At 43.8% G+C, this 21,570-nt stretch overlaps 1 protein-coding gene across 1 annotated transcript; it reads right to left on the bottom strand.

Moving 5' to 3' along the window:
• Positions 1–8,266: 8,266 nt before the first annotated feature.
• On the bottom strand, positions 8,267–21,283 carry LOC111959453 (zinc finger protein 654). The gene is made up of 13 exons (XM_023981008.2): positions 21,116–21,283; positions 20,074–20,219; positions 19,840–19,921; positions 19,607–19,742; positions 19,300–19,502; positions 19,042–19,178; positions 16,479–16,620; positions 16,098–16,379; positions 14,622–15,848; positions 13,743–14,512; positions 13,129–13,536; positions 9,449–10,407; positions 8,267–9,031 (listed from the first exon to the last, which is right to left on the bottom strand). Exons 1-13 carry the CDS (start codon positions 21,236–21,238, stop codon positions 9,027–9,029), a joined length of 4,620 nt encoding a protein of 1,539 aa, XP_023836776.1. The 5' UTR covers positions 21,239–21,283; the 3' UTR covers positions 8,267–9,026.
• Positions 21,284–21,570: the final 287 nt, after the last annotated feature.

Below are 21,570 nucleotides of genomic sequence, written 5' to 3'. Positions count from 1 at the left end.
CAAGGACAGAAGCGGAAAACAGAGGGAGAAATAGGGACTCTAATCAGAGGGCAAAATAGGGGACAGGTGTGAAAGAGTAAATGAGGTAGTTAGGAGAATGAGAAACAGCTGGGAGCAGGAACGGAACGATAGAGAGAGAGAGCGAGAGAGGGAGAGAGGGAGGGGGGAGAGAGAGGGATAGAAAGAGGGAAAGAACCTAATAAGACCAGCAGAGGGAAGCACAGGGACAAGACATGATGATCAATGACAAAACATGACAATTTCTGATAAATTTTTTATTTTAATGGACAAATAATTATCTTCTTTCAAAAACAATCTAAGTGATCCCAAACTTTTGAATGGTAGTGTACATGTACTTATTACCAAGCATTAGATCCCCACATTGTAGCCTGTACATTGAATACATTCACTGTTCATGTACTCTACCATGGCAAATAAAGGTGCTGTTCAGGTATGAATGTCTGTGAGACATTCATTTTCTATCATATCCAATACAAGGAGTATCAAACTCCTGTCTTTGAATGATGCTGTGTCTGCATTTATGTATTACAATTATATACTTCAACACTGTTTACTGGTCCTGGGACATCAATGGTTACACATTGTAACTTTGCGGGAGACTAGAAACATGATTTAACTAGTTAAAAGCTGATTTGTAATTCATATATACAGAAACAGAATTAACAAACAGTACACTACAATTCCTATGCATCATGTAAATACTCTAAAACCGTTTAATCTCAATATCTAATTTCCTTCACTGATCTTCACTGATCTGAGGACACAGGGTAGGTGTAGTATTTCATGAAATGAAAGACTTAATATCAACCAGTTGTCACGCCCTGACCATAGATTGCTTTGTATGTTTCTATGTTTTGTTTGGTCAGGGTGTGATGTGGGTGGGCATTCTATGTTGTATGTCTAGGTTGTCTATTTCTGTGTTTGGCCTGGTGTGGTTCCAAATCAGAGGCAGCTGTCTATCGTTGTCTCTGATTGGGAGCTATACTTAGGTAGCCTGTTTTCCATTGTGTGTTGTGGGTGATTATTTTCTGTGTAGTGTCTGTTCACCTCGAAGATCTGTTTCGTTTTCTCATCGTTTGTTATTTTGTGTAGTGTTCAGTTTTTCTATTAAAATTATGACAAACACTTACCACGCTGCATATTGGTCCGATCCTTCATACTCCTCAGACGAAGAGGACAAGAATCGTTACACCAGTAGAGAATGTGAAACGCTTTATTGAAAGAAGTTCATTATTGAAATGTTATAAATACATAATGCATGCATTAGAAATATTATAATTTTAATATTATAAATACAAGTTCAATCTGTGCTTCAATGCACATCTGGCGTGCATTATAAAAACAGAGGAAGAAAGAGGAGGTTGGGAGAGTTGTGTGAGAAAGAGTATAAAAGACAAATGGAAAGAGGTACCGTAAGAACAGAGGAGCAGTGAAGACAGCATGTGATTAATGAATTACAGTGCTACTAAACTTACTATTCTCTCACGTCATCACAATTACATAGTATCTTTAGCGGTGTCTCCTAACCAGCCTTGGGCCCCTAGTCGGCCCGAAGGTCATCTTAAGAATGTGTGAGGTGGCCTCTCTCACATCAAAACATACTTGCAGACGAGTGGAGAGAGCAATAGCATGATTAATCGTTGTTTTTTAATTCTAAAACTGACCTTGGATCATTAACTCTGGGACTACTACATCTCTATCTGCATTTCAATGTAAAGCATTTCCTTAATAATACTTCCTGTTGACCCGACCAAGTGACTTCTGATCATGCTGTGCCCTCTATGAAGCCAGTTCAGATGCGGGAGGGGTTCATAACACAGCTGATATAACCTAGAGGAATTAGGGAGAAGGGGGGAGAGGGATGAAGTAAAGGAGAGAGCTTTATTAAATACGGTAGTTAAAGAGATAGTGTTCAACAGGAATCTGTGTGTGTGGCCTCACCTGGTGTTCACAATAAGTGGGTGCAGAGTACTTTATACTGAAAAACATGGACAAACAATACAGCGTAGTTATATACAGTTGAAGTCGGAAGTTTACATACACCTTAGCCAAATACATTTAAACTCAGTTTTTCACAATTCCTGACATTTAATCCTTGTAAAAATCCCCTGTTTTAGGTAAGTTAGGATCACCACTTTATTTTAAGAATGTGATTTATTTGAGCTTTTATTTCTTTCACATCAATAATCATTAATAAGGTTCCAACCGGAGAATTTCATTGTCTGAAGAAAAGCATTGGAACGAGAGCATACTCTCTCGTGACCGCGCGTCATGAGACCGAGGCTCTCTGCCAGACCACTCAGTAAAAGAGCTCCTATGAGCCCCTCCTTTATAGTAGAATCCTAAAACCAGTATCTAAAGACGGTGACATCTAGTGGAAGCCCTAGGAAGTGCATGCACATCCATAACTAACAGGGATTTCAATTGGCACTGTTTTGAAAATCGATTTCTCACTTCCTGTTTGGATTTCTTCTCAGGTTTTTGTATGCCATATGAGTTCTGTTATACTCACAGACATCATTTAAACAGTTTTAGAAACTTCAGAGTGTTTTCTATCCAATACTACTAATAATAAGCATATATTAGCATCTGGGACAGAGTAGGAGGCAGTTCAGTTTGGGCACGCAATTCATCCAAAAGTGAAAATGCTGCCCCCTATCCCTAAAAAGTTAAACCATTTTAACATGTGGCCACCGCTCCATGCTTTCTGGTCTAGTATGTTAATTCTTCGGCGAGTCCTTTAAGGCACTCTCCTTGGAGGGCGGTTGCATCACGTTGCCAAAATGTCTATGCCCACGTGGGTGTGGTCACTGACTCAGCAAAAACGTACATGAAAAACAATTATCTAATTTAGAAGGCTAAAATCACATTTCATCTTCTCACAAATAGTTTCATATTTAATCATATAAGGTTTACAACATTTAAATGTAAATCTGATAACTGGGACGTATATTTTCAGAGTTACAGTTATTTAGTTATACCGTCCTCAATGATATCAGAAAACAAACTTTTGACCGGATTTATTGTTTGGATCTGAACCAACCATTCCAGACGTTTGTATTTGAAAACTAATGTTCCAATGCCCAATCTTTCTACACACATCAGATTCCATTGTTCAGTACTGCAGGTCCAGAGAGAGTTTTACGACCGGTTGTTAAAGTCATAAGACTGGCCTACTTCCCTCCCTTCCTCTCTGGTGGGTGAGAGTGGGGACTCTCTTTGATCCTCAACCAGGAAGGAAAGTCATGACACCAGAGATGTTTGATCGGTTCAAGTCCGGGCTCTGGCTGGGCCACTCAAGGACATTCAGAGACTTTTCCCGAAGCCACTCCTGTGTTGTCTTGGCTGTGTGCTTAGGGTTGTTGTCCTGTTGGATAGTAAACCTTCGCACCAGTCTGAGGTCCTGAGCACTCTGGCGCAGGTTTCCATCAAGGATCTCTCTGTACGTTAAGCCATTCATCTTTCCCTTGATCCTGACTAGTCTCCCAGTACCTGCCGCTGAAAAACATCCCCACAGCATGATGCTGCCACCACCATGCTTCACCGTAGGGAGGATGCCAGGTTTCCTCCAGACGTGACGCTTGGCATTCAGGCCAAAGAGTTCAATCTTGGTTTCATCAGACCAGAGAATCTTGTTTCATATGGTCTGAGAGTCCTTTAGGTGCCTTTTGGTAAACTCCAAGCGGGCTGTCATGTGCCTTTTACTGAGGAGTGGCTTCCGCCTGGCCACTCTACCATAAAGGCCTGATTGGTGGAGTACTGCAGAGATGGTTGTCCTTCTGGAAGTTTCTCCCATCTCCACAGAGGAACTCTGGAGCTCTGTCAGTGCCACCGGAGGAGAAGGTGCCAGAGCGGTCTTCTAGTGAGGCTTCGGATGCACGCACACCACCCACCGCTTCAGAGTATATTACTCGCTAATGTCCAGTCCCTAGTTAACAAAGTCGATGAAATTAGGGCAAGAGTTGCTTTCCAAAGAGATATCCGGGACTGTAACATACTCTGTTTTATGGAAACATGGCTAGCTTGGGACATGCTGTCGGAGTCAGTACAGCCAATAGGATTTTCAGTGCATCGCGCCGACAGGAATAAACATCTCTCCGGTAAGAAGAAGGGAGGGGCTGTATGTTTCATGATTACCGACTCATGGTGTAATTGTAACAACACACAGGAATTCAAGTCCTTTTGTTCACCTGACCTAGAATTCCTCACTATCAAATGCCGACCGTATTATCTCCCAAGAGAACTCTCCTCCGTTATTGTCACAGCCATGTATATCCCCCCGCAAGTGGATACCAAGACGGCCATCAAGGAACTTCACTGGACTTTATGCAAACTGGAAACCATATATCCTGAGGCTGCATTTATTGTAGCTGGGGATTTTAACAAAGCTCATTTGTGAACAAGGCTACCTAAATTCTATCAGCATATCGATTGCAGTACACAAGCGAGTAACACGCTTGACCATTGCTACTCTAACTTCCGCGATGCATACAAAGCCCTCCCCCGCCTTCCTTTTGGCAAATCTGACCGTTACCATGAAACTTAAATACGAAGCACCCGTGCTTAGGTCTTTCCAACGCTGGTCTGACCAATCGGATTCCATGCTTCATGATTGCCTCGATCACATGGACTGGGATATGTTCCAGGTAGCCTCAGATAACAACATTGACGTATACACTGACTCGGTGAGTGAGTTTATAAGGAAGTGTAGAGGAGAAGTTGTACCCACTGTGACTATTAAAACCTTCCCTAACCAGAAACTGTGGATTGATTGCAGCATTCACGCAAAACTGAAAGGACGTACCACCGCATTTAATCATGGCAAGTCAACTGGAAATATGGTTGAATACAAACAGTGTAGTTATTCCCTCCGTAAGGGAATCAAACAAGCAAAGTGTCAGTATAGAGACAAAGTGGAGTCGCAATTCCACGACTCAAACACGAGACGTATGTGGCAGGATCTACAGACAATCACGGATTACAAAAAGAAAAACAGCCCCGTCGCAGACATCGACGTCTTGCTTCCAGACAAATTAAACAACTTCTTTGCCCGCTTTGAGGTCAATACAGTGCCACCGACACAAACTTCTACCAAAGACTGTGGGCACTCCTTCTTCGTGGCCGACGTGAGTAAAACATTTAAATGTGTTAACCCTCGCAAGGCTGCGTCCTCAGAGCATGGGCAGACCAGGTGGTGAAGGTAGGAAACAACATCTTCACTCCGCTGATCCTTAACACTGGGGCCCCACAAGGGTGCGTTCTCAGCCCCCTCCTGTAATCCTTGTTCACTCACGACTGCGTGGCCATGCACGCCTCCAACTCAATCATCAAGTTTGCAGACGGCACAACAGTGGTAGGCTTGATTACCAACAACGACGAGACAGCCTACAGAGAGGAGATGAGGGCCCTCTGAGTGTGATGTCATGAAAATAATCTCTCACTCAATGTCAGCAAAACAAAAGAGATGATCGTGGACTTCAGGAAACAGCAAAGGGAGCAACCCCCTATCCACATTGACGGGACAGCAGTGGAGAAGCTGGAAAGTTTTAAGTTCCTCTGTGTACATATCACCGACAAACTGAAATGGTCCACGCACACAGACAGTGTGGTGAAGAAGGTGCAACAGCGCCTCTTCAACCTCAGGAGGCTGAAAAAATGTGGCTTGTCACTGAAAACCCTCAAACTTTTACAGATGCGCAATCGAGAGCATCCTGTTGGGCTGTATCACCGACAGGTACAGCAACTGCACCGCCCACAACCTCAAGGCTCTCCAGAAGTTGGTGCGTTCTGCACAACGCATCACCAGGGGCAGACTACCTGCCCTCCAGGACACCTACAACACCCGATGTCACAGAAAGGCAAAAAAATCATCAAGGACAATAACCACCCGAGCCACTGCCTGTTCACCCCGCTTCCATCCAGAAGGTGAGGTCAGTACAGGTGCATCAAAGCTGGGACAGAGAGATTGAAAAACAGCTTCTATCTCAAGGCCTTCAGATTGTTAAACAGCCATCACTAGCACAGAGAGACGGCTGCCTACCTACAGACTTGATATCATTGGCCACTTTAATAAATGGAACACTTGTCACTTTAATAAAGCCACTTTAAGAATGTTTACATATCTCGCATTACTTATCTCATATGTATATACTGTACTATCTATTGCGTCTTAGCCGCTCTGTCACTGTTCATCCATATAATTTTATATTATTATCCCATTCCTTTACTAGATTGTGTATATTAGGTTTTGTTGTGGAATTGTTAGATATTAGGTTTTGTTGTTGAATTGTTAGATATTACCTGTTAGATACTGCTGCACTGTCGGATCTAGAAGCATAAGCATTTCGCTAGATGTGTATGTGACCAATAAAATTTGATTTGAATTCTTTTGACCTCATGGCTTGGTTTTTGCTCTGACATGCCCTGACAAATCATGTCTAATCAATTTAATTTACCACGGGTGGACTTCAATCAAGCTGTAGAAACATCATAAGGATGATCAATGGAAACAGGATGCGCCTGAGCTCAATTTCGAGTCTCATAGCAAAGGGTCTGAATACTTATGTAAATAAGGTATTCCTGTTTTTATTTTTAATACATTTGCAAAAATTTCTAAGAACCTGTTTTCGCTTTGTCATTATGTGGTATTATGTATAGATTGATGAGGGGGAAAAATTATTGAATAGATTTTAGAATAAGGCTGTAACTTAACAAAATATGGAAAAAGTGAGTCTGAATACTTTCCGAATGCACTGCATACTTTTATCCTGGTTTTACTTCCTCATCTTAATGGGTCGCCCATTTTAAGTATTTAAAGTGCAAATGTTGCATTTTAGCATGCACCTATTTATTATCAATTAATTTTAGCATTGATGATAAATATATTTCTTGATACTGTATCTGATAGGAAGGCTTGAATAATTCAATGCGTGTCTATGATCCAATTGAACACTTACTGGACACAATTGTACATTTTCTAACAAGATAAAAAAGTTGACTATTTATCTATAAAAAAATATCTGTTTAGTAAAACTTTTATCCCAAATTGTTTTATGCACACCAGATTTTGCTGCTTTATGTATAGCCAGGTACCAGTTCACTGTCAGTACACTGCTCTCTAGAAAGAGCTTTGTACTGTGTAGCAGCACTGTCTCTTCAAGCACATCTGTTTCGAGAACTCTCCCACGGTACAACACCAGAGTGGTATGTCTCCCTTGCTTCACACAATGCACTTGTTTTTATCTCTGGTCAGCTGCACAATGTTGCAATGGGAGGAGGACTTCCTGTGTGAGAAAAATCTGGAAAACATGATATCACTGTAACATGTACTGTCTGTACCATTCACAGACCTGCAGAGAGTATTGTACTATTTTTATGTGAAATGCTGATGTAGCGTAAACATTTGCTCCATCTCCCACTCCTATGTTTGGCTTTGTTGGGTTTCTGTCTGTGAGAGACTTGCTGTACCTCTAGTGAAACAGTCTTTAGTCTAGTGAGAGGAATAACTCAACTGGTCAAAGCCAACCCTAGATACTGTTTATAATTATTACTAGGCGTTACTACTTTTAGTGTCTCATTCACTCACTGAAATGCATGTTACAATGACTGGAATGTGTTAGTTTGTTTGATGCATGTATTACTGTATGCTCTGATCATGAAGCCTGTAGTTAGGACCCTGTTCTCTAGCCAATTTGTTTCTAACCCTGAGAGATAATTTCAGACCCTGGCCACATCTATAGCTAGCTCTCCTATTCCAACTACTACTAACCACAGAGCCTGTTGTGGCACAGCTACTAGTACTCCATACTACTTTTGTTCTAGCCCTGCCATACCTGTTCGAGCTTCTTAACAAGACCTTGATTACAGTAGCTCCAGGAGCAGTAATGGACACTGCTTTAGTGGTGGTTCATGTATCTGCAATGAGCTTGACCTCTGGAGCAAACCCTAAAAGGAGAGCTCAGTCTACTCTCACTACTCTACTTCCCTAAACTCAACTCATCTGTCTTTGCACTTGTCAGAAAAAAATATATGATGCAAACCTGTAGAGATCAACACTGTCATGGCTTTTGCCTGGATCGAACTATGGACAAAAACTAAAGCAATCATTTTAAGATGGAAATTATGCAATTTGTCATCTTAAATAAATAATTTCTTATAGTTCACTGGTTGTTATTCTCTCCCTTATTGACACAGATAGTATTAACTTGTTAGTAAATAACCAGCAGTTAACCACTTCTTTGGTTCATACTGTAAATTGTTTATTGAAAACAAGTCATACATTTTTCTTTAAGAAAAATAGAGTTGAATTGAGAAGGATATTTACATTAAGTACAAACCTAATAAATATATCAACATTAGTACATATAAATAAACGACCAATGCAGGTAAGTGCACATCGTTTATCACATTATGGGTTCTTCAGTGATTTTTATTCTCAAATTCATTTTGATGCTCTTTTACAAAATATTTGTCATCAAATGCATAGATTACCAATTTCTAATACATTGTGAAACCATCTCTTTTGTCATTAGAAAAATTCTGTTAAAATACTGAACAAAAATGTATGCCAAACAGAACATAATTAGAAGTACTTTTGAAACACTATTAGTAACCTAGTGTGATTCTTTATACTATGATTTTAAAGCAAATAAGACTTATTGAAACAAAGTCGTGGCAATGACTGAAATGCAATACTGTCCGGTCTAGACCTATGTACAGTGTATTGTGGTAATAACACTTACTCCAGAGTTGTGTGTTGTATTTTTTGTGACCGGCTACCAGTATTATAGTGTGCCATGACACTGGCCCTACAGCTCTTAGAGCCGACTGGGTGCTAACAGTGCCTGTGTTAGGTCCAGTTCAGAGAGTACAGATAGACAAGTGTCTCCACCTGTTTTCTGAGAGGAGCATCCTGGAGTGTCGTGTGGTCTCTGTAGTGCTCGAACACCAACAAAACATTTTTCTGAACATCATGAAGAACATTTCACTCCCATTCCTCTTTACCCCTAACCTGGAAAGGAAAATATTTAAATAAATATTAACATAAACAAATAGTTGCATTACAAACAAAAGGTGTCACATCACTATGCAAATGCTATTTATATAAGCAGCTGCTACAAATAAGCGGAAATGTTTGTTGACCAAGTTGATGCCGTTTCAAAACTCTTCCTTTCAATATTCTGTTGTAAGAATTTAGATTTCTTGTGCAAAACCGTGATGCATTGGTAACACTCCCTGGCACATGCAACACATGTGCAAGCTCACACCGGAGACCAGGGTTCAATCCCTGCATCCACCCTTCCTCCACTCGCCTGTCTCCTCACCTAATTTCTTTAATTTCCCTCCACCCAATTCCCTTAATTTCTGAATAAAGCTTTAACATACGAACAAAAAAATACATTTTCTTTTTCCTATGTGTGCTACTTACTGTCATCATCAGAGTCAAAGTTGAAGAGGGAGGAGCAGGTGTTTTGGGAGAGGTGTCTCTTCAGTTCCTCTGGACTAGGGAAAGAGGAGAAACACCTGGAGCAGCGCTGTCTTTGAGGGGGGGCCTCCTCCTCTACCTCCTTCTCAGCCGCCACCTCCTTCTGCAACGCATTCTTCTTCCCCACCACACGCCTCTTTACTGTAGCCTTATTCTTCTTGCCAGCCCCGCAGGAAGTGACCTCGTTGGGTTTCCTGCGCTTGCGCATGCTGAGGGCTGCCTCGGTCAGGTATGTTGAGGGGGGAGGGCGGATGAGGGGGGCTTTGGCCAGGGGTAAGTAGGAAGGATCCTCTGGTTTGAAGGTCTTATGTTCCGCAATAACTGGTTCCTCTCCGCAAGGCATCACCTGAGCCAAAGTGACGATATTGTCCACATCCCTCATGGTCATTGGCTCAGTGAGGTTTTGGACGAGACTGGGATGGGGTTGTGTGGGGGAGGTGGTAGTGGTAGTGGTGGCAGGGACATCTGTCTCAGGGGCTTGGGCTTTCTTGTCCTCTCCATCATGGCCATTGATTAGTTTGTGTGTGCAGTCACTGGGAGGTCTGGTGACAGCACCAGTGCCTGGAGTCGCCACAGGGCCGTCATTGTTTTTACTGTTGGTGATTGATTCCAGAGTCTGCCCCACTTTGGTAGCGCTCTGCTCCTCTGTCGGCTCATCTTTAGGCTGGCCCTGAGTGTAGTGCCTCCACTCGTGGTCATGGAGAGAGGGGAGGCGAGAGAAGATCAGACTACAGCCGGAGTACCCACAGAGGGCCTGGAGAGGCCGGTGGGTCTCCATGTGCTCCCAGAGCAGGTGGGTTCTGGAAAAGCGCCGGCCACAGTTCTGATGGAGACACACCTGTTTTAGAGGATCATCATGGATCTTCATGTGGTCTAGGAAGTGCTGGTAGTTCCACAGGTACCTGGAACAAAAAAAGATATGGACATAAGCAACAACATTTTCACCAGGCCTTAACCCATAAGACTAAGCTCTGTCTACATTGAGCAGGGGGTGGGGTGGGTACTACTTAGCTATATGGAATTGTTTAAAGAAGGTCAAACCAAGGATAATTTTGCTATCTGATTTAGAATTTTAAGACTCCTTGAAGTATCCCCACAACAACATTTTTTCATTATTTTATGCAAATGTTTATTTGGTTATACTGCTATTAGCCCATACAAACACATTGAATAACAGATGCACTACATGGAACAACAACCCCCCCCCCCCCCAAAAAAAAAAAATCTAAACAAATTTGACTGGTACCGGGGGACGAGTCTTGTGAGGCCTGTGGGTGTCCTAGATCAAAACAACCGACATGTACAGTTCCAGTCAAAAGTTTGAACACACCTACTCATTCAAGAGTTGTCTTTATTTTGACTGTTTTCTACATTGTAGATTAATAGTGAAGACATCAAAACTATGAAATAACACATATGGAATCAAATAGTTTTTATTCTTCAAAGTAGCCACCCTTTGCACACTCTTGGCATGCTCTCAACCAGCTTCATGAGGAATGCTTAGCCAACATTCTTGAAGGAGTTCCCACGAATGCTGATCACTCGTTGGCTGCTTTTCCTTCACTCTGCGATCCAACTCATCTCAATTGGGTTGAGGTTGAGTGATTAGAGGAGTCCAGGTCATCTGATGCAGCACTCCATCACTCTCCTTGAAGCTCCCGAGTGGCGCAGCGGTCTAAGGCACTGCATCTCAGTGCTAGAGGCGTCACTACAGACCTTGGTTTGATCCCGGGCTGTATCACATCCGGCTGTGATTGGGAGTCCCATACGGCACCGCACAATTGGCCCAGCATCGTCCTGTTTAGGGTTTGGCCAGGGTAGGCAGTCATTGTAAATAAGAATTTGTTCTTAACGGACTTGCCTCGTTAAATAAAGAATACTTGATTTTTTTGCCCTCACTCAGCCTGGAGGTGTGTTTTGGGTCATTGACCTGTTGAAAAACAAATGATAGTCCCACTAAGTGCAAACCAGATGGGATGCTGTATCGTTGCAGAATGCGGTGGTAGCCATGCTGGTTAAGTGTGCCTTGAATTAAAAATAAATCACCGACAGCGTCACCAGCAAAGCACCCCCACACCACCTCCTCCATGCTTCATGGTGGGAACCACACATGCGGAGATCATCCATTCACCTACACTGTGTCTCAAAGACATGGCGGTTGGAACCAAAAATCTCAAATTTGGACTCCAGACCAAAGGACAGATTTCCACTGGTCTAATGTCCATTGCTCGTGTTTCTTGGCACAAGCAAGTCTCTTCTTATCGGTGTCCTTTAGTAGTGGTTTCTTTGCAGCAATTCGACCATGAAGGCCTGATTCACATCTGTTACTTGAACTCTGCGAAGCATTCATTTGGACTGCAATCTCAGGTGCAGTTAACTCTAATGAACTTATCCTCTGCAGCAGATGTAACTCTGGGTCTTCCTTTCCTGCGGCGGTCCTCACGAGAGCCAGTTTAATTATAGCGCTAAATGGTTTTTCGACTGCACTTGAAACTTTCAAAGTTCTGGAAATGTTCTGGATTGACTGACCTTCATATCCTAAAGTAATGATGAACTGTCGTTTCTCTTTGCTTATTTTAGCTGTTCTTGCCATAATGTGGACTTGGTCTTTTACAAAATAGGGCTATCTTCTGTATACCACCCCTTCCTTGTCACAAGACAACTGATTGGCTCAAACGCATTAAGGAGGAAAGAAATTCCACAAATTAACTTTTAACAAGGCACACCTGTTAATTGAAATGCATTCCAGGTGACTACCTCATGAAGCTGGTTAAGAGAATGCCAAGAGTGTGCAAAGCTGTCATCAAGGCAAAGGGTGGTTACTTTGTGATTAACACTTTTTTTGGTTACTACATGATTCCATATGTGTTATTTCATAGTTATGATGTCTTTACTATTATTCTACAATGTAGAAAATAGTAAACAATTAAGAAAAAACGTGGAATGAGTAGGTGTGTCCAAACTTTTGACTGGTACTGTACGTGTTCGTGTAAGTCTCACCTTTACACAGAGGGGTCGTATTAGTGTGTAGCCCAAACTGTTCGGACACTACAGACAAAAGTTGGCAGAATGGCTGTACCAACTTCAGACGAGTCCCAAGACACTTGTGGGGGTCGTAAAGCAAAACGGAGAACACCTTAGTGAGAGTCTCATCATAGAGGGGTCATTATAGTTTGTAGGCCAAACCGTTCGGACGCTACAGACGATTTTGTGAGAAGACCTATTTTTGGGTTGTCTCATGGTCTGACAAACACAGCTCTAGCCCTATCACCTTCCTCCACAGATACAGAAGTCTTATATAGGAGGTTGTGGTGGCTTGAGATGCAGAAATCTCTTATCTTAAACTAACAGATTTTTCTGGGGATTTTGTTATTATGCTAATTAGATTTCCACAGGGGCACAGACATCGACCATAGGGGGTTATTTAATTTACCGGCTAAACCATCTATGGGCTAGTTCCCCAGACACAGATGAAACCTAATACTGGAGAGCAGTAAAAATTGGGTGTTCTCACTAGCTTCTGCAAGTCGTGTCTCAGGCCTAGCATGATGAAGACCTCATGGTTGAAATGTTGCTGTGATAAAAATCATTTGACAGCAGTGTATAGAGTCTCACTCTTTTACCTGTTACAGTAAATGCACTTCACATGAGGATCAGAGCGCCTGGATTTGGGAATAGTCGTTTCCCTCCACCCGTGCACTGTCACATTATGGCTCTTCACCCTCTGTTTCCAGGAGGCCTCACCCTCAGGGCTCAGCTCTTTGGTAGCGCCCTGCTCCAGCTCATCTTTAGACTGGGGCTGGGTGTAGTGTCTCCACTCATGGCCGTGGAGAGAGGGGAGGGTAAAGAAGATCTCCCTACAGCCGGAGTACCCACAGGGGGCCTGGAGTGGCCGGTGGGTGTCCATGTGGTCTTTGAGCTCCTGGGAGGTCTTGAAGCACTGGCCACAGCTCATGTGGAGGCACGCCTGTTTCAGAGGAGCATCGTGGAGCTTCATGTGGTCTCTGTAGTGCTCGAACACCAGCAGGTGCCTGGGGCACAACAAAAAAGATGGAGACATAAAATGACACCATTGTATGTTAAGAACCCCCCCGCCCCCACCGAGATCAGTTGCAGCCCACCTTAGAGTTTCTATTGGTTCCAATTGACAATTTTGGTCTAGGTGGGGCCTACATGTTGTTCAGAGTGCCTTCGCACCTGACCTGGAAAATAATATGTGGAGAAAGACCCTTCTTACCTCTGGCAGATCTGGCACTTCCCCTTCCCCCACTGGAAGGTCTTCTCCAGGACAGCTGCATCCTCCATGTGGTAGTTGACTGCGTGTCTCAGCATTGATGGGCCTATCTTCATAAAGATGCTGTCACAGCCCTCCGCAGGACACAGGTGGTACTGCTTCTGCTTCCCCTCCTGCTCTCCTCCTTCATACTCATTCATCTCTCCTCCCTCAGTCTCCTCCCCAGGCACCACCTCTTTCACAATCACCACTTTATCCTTCACAGTCACCTGTTCATCCTTCACTTCCACTGACACCTGGTTGTCCGTGTCCGTTTTCCACTTCTGGGACTTTCTGATCAGGTTTCTCAGGTTCTGAATGATTCTACTCTGCTTGCTGACCACTGGCTTGGCTTTAACACGTTTGGGTTTGGGAGGCTGATCCGTCAGAGCAGGGGGCTCTGTCACATTCTCAGTGGGTTTAGTCTCGTTCTCCGAAGCTTGATTAACGTTCTCCGACGGTTCTGCATCTCCATTGACAGCAGGTTTGATCTTACTTTTGAGCGTGGTGGTTCTCAGTTCCTCTACGTGCTCTAGAACGTGTTCCTTGGCACGGTTGTACCGTTGGAAGTGTTTGCCACAGAAGACACAGCTGAGCCTAGTCTTCCTCAGCTTCAGGTGGGCCAGGGTGTGTCTCACCACGTTGCCTCCCTTGAAGAGCTTCTGGCAGTGATTGCAGTGGAAGCGCAGGTGTTTGGAGCGGACAGGAGCCTTGTCTGGCTTTGTGTCTTCACCCTGGAGTAGGAGAAACAAGCTGTTAACAGGTGATATTSTTAGGACAGTTGCAGTAGCTAAGCATCAATTATTAATTTCTCAAAACAACGTTGCCTCAGATAACACTAACCTGAGTGTTTGAGTCCGGTCCCGCCTCCAACGCTGTGACATCACTACCCTCCGTCAAAGGTTGTAATTCCTTAGCATCTGTCCCTTTAGAGGATTTGGCATAGATGTGGAACAGTGATAGTGGACAATCCTCCATGTCCAAGGCTGGGCCGTCGAGCTCTGGGTCGGTCTGCTCACTGGGACCTTCGAAAACCTTCACTTCTGAAGGCTCAGCAACAGAAGGCTCTACAACAGAAAGCTCTACTACTGAAGGTTTTAAGTCTAAAGGATTTATGTCTGAAGGCTCTACTTCTGAAAGCTCTATTTCTGTCTCTGGTTCATACTCAAACAGTCTCTCACCATGTAGGCCATTAGGCAGTCCCATGTTGACATAGTTCTCCGCGTCACTGTGCTGCAGTGCAACACTAATACTGGGTTCTACACGATTCTCTACCACCTCCTGGTCCACAGGCACTTCATTTTCAGGGAAAGACAGCTCCATGCCACGTATTGTTCTGCGGTAAGGTCTCTTACCTTCCCTTCCCTGCCTCCTCGCTTTCTTACCCTCGTCCCCTTGCTTTCTTTTCCCCTTTCCCCTCTCCCATCTCTCACTCTTACACTCTCCTCTTTCCCATTTCTCTCTTTTACCCTCACCCCTCTCTCTCATTCCCTCCCTTCCCTTCCCTCTCGCCCTTGTTCTCCCCGGGGACACATTCTCCGTCTGTCTGGTCATCTCCAGGAGCAGCCATCTTGGTTTCCTGCCGCGTCTCTTCAGGATCTTGTTCTTCACATGTCTGGCCAGGTATTCTCTCTGCCGATTGGCCGGTAGCTTGGTGGAGCTTTCAGAACTGTGATTGTGTCTGAGGGAGTACTTAATGTCTGGGTCTTCAGCATAGTCAACATCAGACCTACACCTTCTCTTCCTCCTCACTAGGAAGTCTTCTGTCTGTGACTCAGGAGCATCCCCATACTCTCCCTCCTCATGCTCCTGCCCTGCAGTCTCAGAGTTCTCCAGTGCTGTGTTAGTGTGTGGTTGGAGGTGGGAGGCGTCTGTGTGTATCCTGCATGTCTCCTCCTCCATCCAGTAACTTGGTATCCACTCCTCCTCTACCTGCTCCAACTCCTCTTCCTCCTTCMCCTCGTTGAGAGCCTCCCTCATGGCCTTGTCAGTCATAAGCTCCAGACAGTGGGTTCTCAGGGTCAGGAGGTTCCAGAACTCTGGGTCGAAGAACAGCCCTTCCTTCAGCACCTGGACCAGGGATAGGCACAGTTTCAGTTACAGACATAACATTATTAATAGATGCATCCTCAATGAGAGGATGCCAGGTCAAAATACAGGCCAACAGTCTATCGTTATGTCATTTCGACAAGAGAGAAAAGTATTTTTTATGACAAAGTATATGTTTCAATAACCTACTGTATTTTCTAGATACCGTATTTAGCAATTGAGCAAAAGTCTTTGGCATCATATTTCCGAGCTACCCGGTGCCTCTCTGACCTGTAAGATATAGAAGCGTATGTTGGTTTTGACAGGGGTGTGGAGGGGGTGTGGCTCCTCGTCTGGGTGTGTGTAGAGCAGATACACGGTCTTGTAGGCCTCCACACTGCGCTCTAGACAGAACACCAGCAGGGCACAGAGGCGACACACCTCCAGGTCGCGGGGGAGCAAGAAGGCAATGGTCTTACACAACAGGCTGCGCGTCACAGGGTCAGACTGGAGGTCTGTCTGCAACGCTGCAGTACACAGCTCCACACACAGCGGCACTCCCTCACTACCCATCTGGCAAAGAAATAAGAACAATGTGTTACATTGAATTGTGTAAATGACAGAACAAAGTTTCTAAATCAAGGTAAACTTGGTGGTTGGCTATACACCCACCTCTGCTGTGATGACTTTGATGAAGGGGAAGATGGCTCTGGTGTTGATGGCGGAGAGCATCAGCTGGTGACACTCAGACAGGAAGCCCTGCTTAGCGGGATGGGCCCTGAGGTGCAGTCTGCTCCACAGGAACACCAGATCCCTGTATCAACGCAACATTATGTTACAATACTGTGTTATCATGGAGCCCTGTTTAAAGTGGTGAGCTCTGACCAGATTTAGCACATGTAGTACATATATCACAGTGTTAATGACCAGATGTAGTACATGTAGTATATATATATCACAGTGTTAATGACCAGATGTAGTACATGTAGTATATATATGGCCTTGCCTGTGTGCCAGGTCGCAATTGTAAATGAGAACTTGTTCTCAACTTGCTACCTGGTTAAATAAAGGTTAAATAAAAAAATATATCAGTGTTAATGACCAGATGTAGTATATATATATATATATATATTATATATATATATATATAATTATATAATATATATATATATATATAAATATATATCAAGTTGTAATGACCAGATGTAGTACATAATATCACAGTGTTAATGGCCAGATGTAGTACATGTAGAATATATATCACAGTGTTACTGACCAGATGTAGTACATATATCAGTGTTACTGACCAGATGAGTACATATATATCACAGTGTACTGACCAGATGTAGTACATATATATCACAGTGTTACTGACCAGATGTAGTACATATACAGTATATCACAAAAGTGAGTACACCCCTCACATTTTTGTAAATATTTGAGTATCTTTTCATTATGACAACACTGAAGAAATGACACTTTGCTGCAATGTAAAGTAGTGAGTGTACAGCTTGTATAACAGTGTAAATTTGCTGTCCCCTCAAAATAACTCAACACACAGCCATTAATGTCTAAACTGCTGGCAACAAAAGTGAGTACACCCCTAAGTAAAATGTCCAAATTGGGCCCAATTAGCCATTTTCCCTCCCTGGTGTCATGTGACTCATTAGTGTTACAGTCTCAGGTGTGAATGGGGAGCAGGTGTGTTAAATTTGGTGTCATCGCTCTCACAGTCCCTCATACTGACTGGTCACTGGAAGTTCAACATGGCACCTCATGGCAAAGAACTCTCTGAGGATCTGAAAAAAAATTGTTGCTCTACATAAAGATGGCCTGGGCTATAAGAAGATTGCCAAGACCCTGAAACTGAGCTGCAGCACGGTGGCCAAGACCATACAACGGTTTAACTGGACAGGTTCCACCAGAACAGGCCTCGCCATGGTCGACCAAAGAAGTTGAGTGCACGATGCTCAGCGTGCACTCAAACCAGAGGTTGTCTTTGGGAAATAGACGTATGAGTGCTGCCAGAATTGCTACGAGGTTGAAGGGGTGGGGGGTCAGCCTGTCAGTGCTCAACCATACGCCGTACACTGCATCAAATTGGTCTGCATGGCTGTCGTCCCAGAAGGAAGCCTCTTCTAAAGATGATGCACAAGAAAGCCCTCAAACAGTTTGCTGAAGACAAGCAGACTAAGGACATGGATTACTGGAACCATGTCCTGTGGTCTGATGAGACCAAGATAAACTTATTTGGTTCAGATGGTGTCAAGCGTGTGTGGCGGCAACCAGGTGAGGAGTACAAAGACAAGTGTGTCTTGCCTACAGTCAAGCATGGTGGTGGGAGTGTCATGGTCTGGGGCTGCATGAGTGCTGCYGGCACTGGGGAGCTACAGTTCATTGAGGGAACCATGAATGCCAACATGTACTGTGACATACTGAAGCAGAGCATGATCCCCTCCCTTCGGAGACTGGGCTGCAGGGCAGTAGCCAACATGATAACGACCCCAAACACACCTCCAAGACGACCACTGCCTTGCTAAAGAAGCTGAGGGTAAAGGTGATGGACTGGCCAAGCATGTCTCCAGACCTAAACCCTATTGAGYATCTGTGGRGCATCSTCAAAYGGAAGGTGGAGGAGTGCAAGGTCTCTAACATCCACCAGCTCCGTGATGTCGTCATGGAGGAGTGGAAGAGGACTCCAGTGGCAACCTGTGAAGCTCTGGTGAACTCCATGCCCAAGATGGTTAAGGCAGTGCTGGAAAATGATGGAGGCCACACAAAATATTGACACTTTGGGCMCAATTTGRACATTTTCACTTAGGGGTGTACTCACTTTTGTTGCCAGCAGTTTAGACATTAATGGCTGTGTGTTGAGTTATTTTGAGGGGCCAGCAAATTTACACTGTTATACAAGCTGTACACTCACTACTTTACATTGTAGCAAAGTGTCATTTCTTCAGTGTTGTTACATGAAAATATATACTCAAATATTTACAAAAATGTGAGGGGTGTACTCACTTTTGTGATATACTGTATATCACAGTGTTACTGACCTGATGTAGTACATATATATCACAGTGTTACTGACCAGATGTAGTACATATATATCACAGTGTTAATGACCAGATGTAGTATATATATATCACAGTGTTAATGGCCAGATGTAGTACATGTAGAATATATATCACAGTGTTACTGACCAGATGTAGTACATATATATCACAGTGTTACTGACCAGATGTAGTACATGTCTCCATTGTTTAGCTGTTGACTGAGGAAGGCTTTGCAAAGAGACAGCAGCAGCTCTTCTTTCTCCTGGCTCTCTGCGTTACAGATTATCTCTACTGCGTCTCTGCCATCTATCTCAGCCACCTAAGGGAGGAAACACAACCATGAATCCTCTCCGATTATGTTTATTGTCTTTCAGTCCACTCTGATTAGAGAGTCTGTCTGAAGATACAGAGTGAAAGGTAGTTCTAGGTAGTGACTGTACCTCCTTGAGCAGGTGTTCATGCAGCGAGGCCTTGTACAGGCAGGTGAGGTAGGCCTGGTGGAAGAACAGGTGCCTCCCCACCTCTGGGTGCTCCAGACAACTCTTAGCCAGGGCCATGGCCTCCTGCACGCGCTCACAGGCCTGCAGGTATCGCACACGCAGCTCAAAGAACACTGGCTTCTCCGAGCTCAGATACTTCTCCACTGTACCGGGGAGAGCGAGGGAAATTGAGAGCAGAGAGTGAGGAGATGAGAGAGAATAAGAAATGCATAGAGAACTCACAAGCTAAAAAAAGTAGTGAAGGTACCTTCTGTCTGTGTGAGGACTGTATCTTTCAGGATGGCCTGTAGAGTGGGTCTCTCCCAGGGGCCGCCATCTTTGATCACCTGCCTCACCTGTAGCAGGTAGACATTCCTGTGTCTCAGCAGGCGGCGGTGGCAGGCCTACAGAGGAGGAGATGAGACTCATGTTAACACACCACATGGATCAGCATGGTTTCACTCTGTATGAACAAATAGGCTACATCACGGTTGGCCTCACCTGAAAAGAGGCTAGTATGTCCTTCAAGGGGGCCTCCTGGCACTCCTCTTTACCGAAGAACAGCATCAGCTCAAAGAAGCTCCTGAAAATGTGACATATGCAATTGGGCCAGTTCAGCTTGATTTTAGAGACGAGTCATGCAGGATTGTACAATGTAGAAAATAAATATCCAAGTCAACACAGTACAGTTTGAGTCTGCATGAAAGTGTAAGAACCATATAAATAAGTGCTTACAAGGCCAGACTGCTGAGAGCGTAACTGACATGCTGACAGTCATCGGGGTAGGCAGCAGTGGCTCTGGTGAAGCAGGTAAGAGCTGTCCGCAGCACCTTCAGCTGGGGCAGCGGCACCTGCCATCTCTCTGTATGCTCCTCCACCAGCTTGACAGGGAGAGAGACAGTCCGACAGATACAGGGGTGTGATTCAGATACAAATTCCTGTCCAGATTATTTTTGATGTGGTTCCTGAATACTGATATGATCAACCTTTTTCCAGGTGCGGTATTGTAGAGATCTGCGCAGACCTGTGTGGCTGCTGGCTAGCTATCTGAATTTGACGCCAAATGTCACAGGAACGCTTCGGTGAAGTGTCGTGGAACGTTATATGGTAGCTAGCTGGAATTGGGGTTCATTGCTTGTTGCTAGCTAGATAGTTGCAGATTTCAACCGGCCCTCCTGAGTGCTAAACACAACTTGCTAACTAGTTAGCTCTCTTTGCAAACAAGTATACGATATTATATTCAATGCGACAGCTGCACTAGCTAGCCTATCATTAGCCAACTGGCTAAATGTAAACACTGGTTTAGCATGCTAGCGAGGAAAAACGTATTAGAGCCTTAGCTATAATTTAGTCCAGTTTGTTATCTAGTAGACACAATAAGTAGACTAACGGTACTTCACACTAATAGGCAAACAGTTTTGCATTTGCATGCTAGCTAGTAATTCTAGTTAACTATAGTAGCTTGCAACTTCACATTGGAATAGGAACGTTAAGCAAGCTAAAGTTAGCTAGTTAAGTTAGCTAAATAAAATAGTAACTATAGGCCGGCGTGGGTTGACTGAATTTGTTATTAATGCTAGCTAGTATATGTAGCTTTTAACTATTAAGTTAGATAATTACTTTAGCTACTGACATTAAATAGTTAGCTGGGCTACTGTACCTTGCTTTGTACTGATGAGCAACTGGCTAACTAGCTAGCTAACGTTAGCTTGGCGGAAGCACACTACTCCTTGCCTCTCTCCCAGATAAAACCAGAAATTGCCTTGGTTTAGCTTACCTTACAAAACTCAGAGCAATATTCTTTGCTTTGTACTGAACAGTTGTCGTTAGAGTATATGTACAAAGTCTCCAGTTTCAATTCTAGTCTGTCTGTTTCCAAATCACTTTCCTCCTCCGCCATACTGGCTTGTTCACCTTGCGCCTATCAAAGAACCAACTAGCGGGTACATTGATTTACTACAACAACTCATATCCTGGATTTTGATTGGATTAAAGCTACATCCCGTTGTATTAAGATAAGGCATTTTAAATGTAGCTTCTGAAATTATCAGGAATTGAACAGCAGGAAATCTGTTCAACTATCAAGTTTACTATCAAGTTGGAAGTGCCAACTTGATAGTAAACTGTTGGAAAGGATAGACAAGAGAATAAGACACAGGTAAAACATTTGATTTTGGTTGAAAAAATTGTCAGCATAAAAGTGAACCATATTTCTGCATAGCATTTATTAAT

The sequence above is a fragment of the Salvelinus sp. IW2-2015 genome, linkage group LG36 (assembly GCF_002910315.2).
Source record: "Salvelinus sp. IW2-2015 linkage group LG36, ASM291031v2, whole genome shotgun sequence".
NCBI classification, from domain to species: Eukaryota; Metazoa; Chordata; class Actinopteri; order Salmoniformes; family Salmonidae; genus Salvelinus; species Salvelinus sp. IW2-2015.
This window is presented reverse-complemented; position numbering and strand designations above follow the sequence as displayed.